At 42.0% G+C, this 8,495-nt stretch overlaps 1 protein-coding gene across 1 annotated transcript in view; it reads left to right on the top strand.

Annotated features, from left to right (window-relative positions):
- Window positions 1-8,199: 8,199 nt before the first annotated feature.
- KIF13B (kinesin family member 13B) overlaps window positions 8,200-8,495 on the top strand; it is a 335,996-nt gene continuing 335,700 nt past the window's right edge. The window contains exon 1 of the mRNA XM_023736742.1: window positions 8,200-8,303. Coding sequence (XP_023592510.1) covers window positions 8,249-8,303 — 55 coding nt within the window. The 5' untranslated portion in view covers window positions 8,200-8,248. The remainder of the gene's footprint in view (window positions 8,304-8,495) is intronic.

Raw genomic sequence — 8,495 nt, 5'->3', positions numbered from 1 at the left:
ACCTCATGCCCAGTGTTTTGAAGATTATAACTACACATGGCATCCATCCTAGCCTGTGCCATTTTCTAGCCCTTCTCTTCCCTTCAGTATCAGGATTTTGGCAGCCCTACCCTCACACTTCCTGCCTAAATGACACCTTCTAGATCTGAATCTGAGATGACTCAGAATGTTCCTTCTTTCTACCCTCCTAGGCTCAGGCCTCCACCTCCACCCATCTGCAGCTGCAGTGTGTGACAACTTCCCTGGAAAAACAGGATTACCTACCCAGTATCAAAGTAGGAATTCTATGTACATTTTCTTCCATTTTAGCAGCATAATTAGCTTTAAACAAATTTTAACTTTCAGAAAATATAGAGTATGTCATACTCACTTTTTGATTCCTGATTAAGTACCTTGTATTGATTACATATGAAATAAAATATTAGCTAGATTGAAGTACATTTAATATAAAATATAAGTAATTAAAAAAGGAAGAAAAGTGTCTTTCTCTGTAGAGATACCTCCCTAGGCATCTTTGTGCCAAGTTTCTTTTCTTTCAATTTAATCCGATATTTCTCAAAGATTTTTGCTCTTTCTCAAGAAAGCCCTCCTTGTAGGGGAGAAAAATGTCAGATGCTTCTCCTTAGGCTAGGAGTCCTGAGCAAAATAGTTTACCTCCAGCTTACCCCACTCTTTCTCCTGTGGCTTCAAAAAATCCCTTTAAGCCCTAAATCAGATTTGGTGATAAGCTAAAGAAACCTCTGAGCTTAAGGCAGTGGACTGCAACTGTGGGTTATTCCCACTAATGTGATCCTGCCGGCAGTGTACATCCCCAAGCAATGTACCACAGCCTATGAATATTTTTTATAGGTGTCCTTTTGTGCTCACTAATGGGGCCTGAACTGTACAATCTGCCTTGAATAATACCAAAAGAATATTCTGTCCTGACTTCTGTCCCTGAATGATTTATGGAGATGAACTAGGCCTATCAGAGATTCATTACTGATGTTTTTCTTTAGAGATATTTTTGAACAAAGGAGGAAATAAGTTTATGTTGGGCCAGATAGTGAATATTTGGGGGAATTCAGTGTGATATCTATGTGTCTTGGGGTTTTTTTTTTTTTAAATTTCTGACTGCAATAGAGTTCTAGATCTTCAGAGATGACAAAGGAATTAATGTTCCTCAGTAAAGAGGGCAAAGTGATGGTCTTAAGATCTTTTACCTTACTGTACTGTCCAAACAAACAAACAAAAAAAACCAAACCCGTTGCCATCGAGTCACTTCTGACTCATAGCGACCCTATACTACAGAATAGAACTCAACTCGAAAACAATGGGTTTTGTTTTGTTTTTGGTAAGATGAGTGAAGAAATGCCTTTATGGAGAAAATGGGACTTGAATGGATAGATTTTAATTGACAAAGGGAGGACATCCTACAGCAGGATAGTAACTTGAGCAAGGGTAACCATAGAGTGTGGTATAATAGACACTATACATACAGGGAAGAGAAGAGGAAAGGATGAGGGTTAATATAAGGAAATGCCACCTTCCATAACAAATTAAAACCCCAGAGCTCTAAGATTGGTGTTAAGAGAGGACTCTCCTGAAACGGTACCCAGTGACCTCAAATCTATACTTCTCATTTGATTCTTTTTGTGGTCTCTCCCCAGTTCCCACTGCCTTCACCACAGTGACCTTAGAGGTAGACTTCCTCCCTTTTAAAGCTCTGTATCACATGTAGACAAAAGCCCCTTCCCTTGGTTCTCCTTAGCATAGGTCAAACAAAACATAATTTTAAGAAAAGTTTACTAAACAAATGAGAACAAAAAGAAAATCAATACAGAAATAATCTAATTCCCAAGGTACACCTTACTCTCTGGGGCTTGTAAACCTTGCCTCATTCAAGTGAGATTCCAGGGAGAGAGCATTGTACCTACCATATTTCAAGGACATCTTTAACCTCCAACACCCAAGAGGACCTTTCTAAACATCTAAATCTCTTGAAATTCAGGCCAATTCAATTTGACCTCCTAAGCCTTACCTGGGAGCCCTGGTGGTGCAGTGGTTAACAGCTTGGCTGCTAACCAAAAGGTCAACAGTTCAAATCTACCAGCTGCTCCTTGGAAACCCTATGGGGCAGTTCTACTCTGTCCTATAGGGTCGCTATGAGTTGGAATCCACTTGAAGGCAACGGGGTTTGTTTGTTTGTTTGTTTGTTTTAACCTAAAGGTCACAGTTTGAATACACCAGCCACTCCTCAGAAACCCTATGGGGCAGTTCTACTTTGTCTTATAGGGTTGCTATGAGTTGTAATCAACTTGAAGGCAACAGAGTTTGGTTTTTGTTGAAGACTTACCTTCTTCCCACTGAATAACTTTTCCCTTCAGGTAATACTTGACCTCATACCCACATGAGTATGGCTTTACCCTTTCAGAAGACACACAATCCAATAACCACAATATGAAACTCGTGCAGAAAAGACAGATACTTTCTCCTCAGTAGTATCTTCTGGGGAGGGTTCATGCAAGGCTTGGAAAGCAAGAGTTGTTGAAGATTTAGAATTAGGTGGTGGCAATGAGGATAGAACAAACAGAAGCAAGAAAAGTGGCTTTTGATGTTAAGGAACTCACATGAGTTTTTTTGCAAGTTATGCCCTTGAGGCCACTCTCTGATTCAGACTAGTGTCTTTGTCTCCCATCTTCTTTCTTTGATGCCTATTTACTCTCTTAGCCATCTACACCATCTCTTGGCTTTTCTTTTCCCCTAAGCTCTGAAATTGGGTGGCATATCTCCCAGGCCAAGTACACTGGACCTCCTCCTTTTAGAAGGACACTCTCTTTAAAGGGGATTCCCTCCCAGTACTGAGAAACAAAGAAGTAGCCAAACAACAAGCTGAAGAAGTTACAAACTTTCCAGAAATTTGACCAAACTTCTTAGTCCTTAAGACAATGACCATATCTTTATCTTTGTATCCCAGGCACTAACATTGTCCCAAGCACATGATAGGGGCTCAATTTGTTGACTAAAACAACAGACTAATAGAAGGTGAACAAGGTGATATCATAGAAGCCAACGAAATAAAAAGCTTCAAGAGGGGGATTGTCAGAAGTTCAGAAAAATGAGGATCAAAAGGCACTCTACTGGATTTACAATCAGAAGGTACATGGTATACTTTGCCAGGACAGTTTTATTGGAGGAATGAGGGTGGGTGAAAGTGTGATTGAATTAATAGTCAACCGACTAATGACAGGTGAGGAAGGGAAGACAGTGAGTGCAGACTATTATATGGGGGAGCTTGGCTGTGGAGGAAGCAGAAAGACCGGTAACTACAAGTGCACTATGGAAGGGTTGAGAGAAGGTTGTCTTTGTGTGTGTGTGTGTGTGTGTGTGCGTTTTAAGTTTTATTTTTTGTCCTTGTTTATCCATGGGAGAATCTCAGCTGAAGGGAAGGGGCTAATAGGGAAAGAAAGGTTGAATTGGTTAGAAAGGGACTGACCAGCAAAATAACATTGCTGAGGAGATAGGATGAAAGTTCGCAGGTACAAGTTAACTCACCTCATTAGGTCTCAGTCTCCTTATGTGTGAAAGGCTATAGTAATAGCACTAATCTCACGAGGATGTTATGAATTAAGTGTGATCATATATGTGAAGTACTTAGCACAATGCCTGACATATAACACAAACAAAACCAACTGCCCTCGAATCAATTCTGACTCATAGTGACCCTATAGGACAGAGTAGAACTGCCCCATAGGGTTTCCAAGGTTGTAATCTTTACGGAAGCAGACTGCCATATCTTTCTCTCGTGCAGTGGCTGGTGGGTCTGAACTGCCGACCTTTCAGTTAGCAGCCGAGTGCTTAACCACTGCGCCACCAGAGCTCTTGACATATAATAAGCACCTGATAAATAATAGCTATAAAATGACGATGGCTGTAGGACAGACAATGCTAACATGAAAAATATGTTGGAGGACACAGAGGGATGGCTTTTTTTTTGGAAAGAGCATAGATTTTTGGAATCAAACAGGTTTGTGCTTGAATTTCAACCTTGCCACGATGTGACTTGAGGCATGTCATGTAATCTATCTGAGGTTAATCACCACACTGAGTTGTTAATATCTTCATTCACCTAAATGTATTAAGTGCCACTAAGTAATAGACACTGTGCTAGGTATTGGAGATAAAATTATTTTAAAAAGACACTCTCCCTGTGCTCAAAGAGCTCACAGATAGCTGCGGAGACAGACGAAGAGACAATTATAATTGAGAAAACTAAGAGCTCTGGCAAAGGTAAGGCTAACAAGAAGTCCGAAACAAGCAGGTATATCTGCTTTGGGCTGAAGAATAGTTTGCCTTGATAAAGTGATTAGCACATTTCCTCCTTTTTAAAGACAAAAAATAGAATTTAGTACACAATTTCCATTGTTTACAGTTTTAGAAAAATTCTTATAGGTTTAGAAATTATTTTGGAAAATAGAATGGTGAAAATTTCAAAAACCAAACCAAACCTGTCACCATCGAGTTGATTTCAACTCACAGTGATCCTATAGGACAGTAGAACTGCCCCATAGGGTTTCCAAGGCTGTAATCTTTAGGGAGGAAAGACTCATTAACAACCGGCGATATGCAGATGACACAACCTGGTTTGCTGAAAGTGAAGAGAACTTGAAGTATTTACTGATCAAGATCACAGACTACAGCCTTTAGTGTGGACTACAACTCAACATAAAGAAAACAAAAATCCTCACAACTGGACCAATAAGCAACATCATGATAAACGGAGAAAAGATTGAAGTTGTCAATGATTTCATTTTACTTGGATCCACAATCAACGTCCATGGAAGCAGCAGTCAAGAAATCAAACAATGCATTGCACTGGGCAAATCTGCTGCAAAAGACCTCTTTAAAGTGTTAACAAGCAAAGATGTCACCTTGAGAACTAAAGTGACCCTGACCCAAGCCATAGTATTTTCAATCGCCTCATATGCATGCCAAAGCTGGACAATGAATAAGGAAGTTGAAGAAGAATTGATGAATTTGAATTATGGTGTTGGCAAAGAATATTGAATATACCATGGACTGCCCGAAGAAGCAACAAATCTGTCTTGGAAGAAGTACAGCCAGAATGCTCCTTAGAAGTGAGGATGGTGAGACTTCATCTCACATACTTTAGACATGTTATCAGGAGGGATCAGTCCCTGAAGAAGGACATTATGCTTGGTAAAGTAGAGGGTCAACGAAAGAAGAGAAACACCCTCAACGAGATGGATTGACACAGTGGCTACAACAATGGGCTCAAGCGTAATGATTGTGAGGATAGCGCAGGACTGGGCAATGTTTTGTTCTGTTGCACAGTGTCACTATGAGACAGAATGGACTCAACGGCACCTAACAACAACAATCTTTTACGGAAGCTGACTGCCACATCTTTCTCCCGTGGAGTGGCTGCTAACTGACCTTAAGGTTAGCAGCCGAGTGCTTAACCACTGTGCCACCAGAGATCTTGCTAATTTCTATGGACTGAACAATCTGCTCACACACTCCTTCCATCATGAAAGATTGTCTACTGGGGAGGTCACATCACAGTAGCACAATTGTACCTGGAGTAAATTGCTTAGGTGTTCAGTTTCTCCATCTGCTATACAGGGATAATAATAATAACTGCTTCACAGAGTTGCTGTGAGGATTGAATGAGTTAACACATGTAAATGCTTAGGACACTGTCTGGTAGATAGTAAGTTCTCAATATATCATTATTATTAAGTGATGATCATACAAAGATAGGGCAAAATTGTTTTCCTCAGCCTACCCAAGGTTCTTCAACACTGAATAGGAGCAAAAAGGACCAAAAAACAAAAACAAAACAAAAAGGAAGACAGTAGTGACTTTTTCATCAAGTCAAATTATTTCAATATAAATACATGTCCTTATGACTTTTCTTTTTTTAAAGGAATGCTAGTGATGGTAGATAGCAATTGTTTTGTGCATTATTTTTAAAGAATTTACATGGTAGAATTAAAAAGTTGCCAACTCTAAATTGCTTTTCCTTTTTTTGTTTATTTTATTATGCTGTAAAAATAAAAAAGCCTGGCCCTACTACATTAAACCCTACTTCTCCTGCTGAGATGGTCCCCTTGAACCTCAGAGGAAGTGTCCCAAAGAAAAAGCCCCCCACCCTTCTTTTTTTACAGAGGGCCTTCTGGGGCAGCATTTTCTCTTTTTGACCTTTTTGACAACTCAACTTGTATTGAAGCTCTTTCAACAACAGCACAGTGGGTAAAAGGGCATCTTGGTCATCTAGTGCTGCTATAACAGAAATACCACAAGTAGATGGCTTTAACAAACAGAAGTTTATTCTCTCACAGTCTAGTAGGCTAGAAGTCCAAATTCAGGGCATCAGCTCCAGGGGAAGGCTTTCTCTGTTGGCTCTCGAGGAAGATCCTTGTCATCAATCTTCCCCCGGACTAGGAGCTTCTCTGCACAGGAACCCCAGGACCAAAGAACACGGTCTGCTCCTGGCACTGCTTTCTTGGTGGTATGAGGCACCCCCCTACCCTTCTCTCTTTTATATCTCAAAAGAGATTGGCTTAAGACACAATCTAATCTTGTAGATCTTATCAACATAACTGCTGCTAATCCATCTCTTTAACATCATAGTGATAGGATTTACAACACATAGGAAAATCACATCAGATGATAAAATGTTAGACAATTATACAATACTGGAAATCATGATGTAGCCAAGTTTACAGATATTTTTGGAGGACACAATTCAATCCATGACAAAAGGCAAATCTGTATTTGTTGTAGTTTGCTGTTGACTCTATTCCGACTCATACTTACTCATCTGTAAAATGGTTCTGAGTTCTGTATTATCATTTACACATGTCTAAGCAGGGGTTACATACCCGTAGGGTCCAAGGGGTTAGTTAAGTGGTAAATCAGGCTGGATGGGGGCTATGGTGAAATGGAGAAACTTGCCTCTTTTAAAGTGGCCACTGTTACTCTGTTCCCATCCACTACTACCAATCTGTAACGTAGTTCCAATATGGCATGTACAAATCTCCTGAGTTTTATGTGTTGGCCATTATTGACAGGCCAAAGAGAACATGTTTGCAGGATAGACATGGCCCAGAGGGCACCAGTTAGCAGTGTCCCAGGGCTTAATAAAGAGTTAATTTCAGTGTGGCTTCATGTATTTATTCATTCATTAATTCACTCATGTAATAAATGCTCATTGGATCTCTATTACATGCTAGGAATGGAACTGTTAGAGGATACACAGATAAATAAGATACCGTTTAAAAACTACATGAACGGAGAGACACGTAAACAGTTGTAGCACAAACGGTATAACAGAACAAAAGTAATAATAACGACTAACATTTATTAAGAACTTTCCATGTGCCAGGTAGTTTTACATGCATTAACTCATTCCAGCATCACAACAATCCTATAAAATAGGCACTGTTACTATCTCTAGAAGCTCTGGTGGCACAAAGATTTCAGCTGTGGAAACCATATGGGGTAGTTCTACTCTGTCCTATAGGCTCACTAAATCGAATCGAGGGCAGCAGGTTTAGTTTATTATTGTCTCTATTTTACGTATGAAAAGACATGCACAGAGCAGCCACATAACTTGCCCGCTGGCACATAACTGAGGTGGGATTTGAACTCAAGTCAGTTCCGTAGCCCTAGGTCTACGACTCAAAGTGGCGAGCCGTAAGGTTAACCTGTGAATTTATTAATTCTTCCAGAAGAGGTGACTTTTGACTTGCCTTGAAGGATGAGTTTAGCAAACGAGGCTGGGAGGGCAATTCAAGTAGAGCAAACACTTTGTGCCAGGGATCAAAGACTAAGATTGTCCGGAAATGAGTATGAAGAGGTAACAGCGTCTCTGATGTCATCTATTCAACTGTTTTCAGGTGTGGTATTGTCTCAGTGATAGTTTATATCTCAACACTAAGCGGGAGGGTGAGAAAGGTGTGGCATTTACAACAGCCTCAACTGTTGACTACAAGTTCCAGAGAGCGAAGCGCGCTCCGCCTTTTCTCGCCGGACCTTATTCGCCCAGCTCTGCCCACGACGACCCTCAGGACTACAAGTCCCGTCATGCAGCAGGGGAGAGCCCGGAGCTCTGCGACCTGCCCCGCCCACCGAATACAGGCCCCGCCCCCGGATAAGCCCCGCCCTCCTGGCCCCCTCCCGCGGGGTCAGCCCAGAAGAGTTGCCAGTGGCCGCGGCAGGCCGAACCCGAGGGGCGGCGAGGATGGGAGACTCCAAAGTGAAAGTGGCGGTCCGGATCCGGCCCATGAATCGAAGAGGTGAGAGCAGAGCCCTCCCCGACCAGCCGCGGCTGAGGCGGCAGGTGCCTGGCGCGCCTTACCCGTCAGTCGCCGTGTGGGGTCCGTCCCGGCCCCGCCCCTGGAGTCGCGTCGGGGCGAGAGGGCGGCCTGGGCACCCCGACACTTCGTCCCCAGCCCGCACCCAGCCCGCACCCAGCCCGCACCCAGCCC

The sequence above is a fragment of the Trichechus manatus genome, unplaced genomic scaffold, assembly GCF_000243295.1.
Source record: "Trichechus manatus latirostris isolate Lorelei unplaced genomic scaffold, TriManLat1.0 scaffold00091, whole genome shotgun sequence".
NCBI classification, from domain to species: domain Eukaryota; kingdom Metazoa; phylum Chordata; class Mammalia; order Sirenia; family Trichechidae; genus Trichechus; species Trichechus manatus.
Note: the sequence above shows the minus strand (reverse complement) of the source record. Positions and strands in the feature narration are given on the sequence as shown.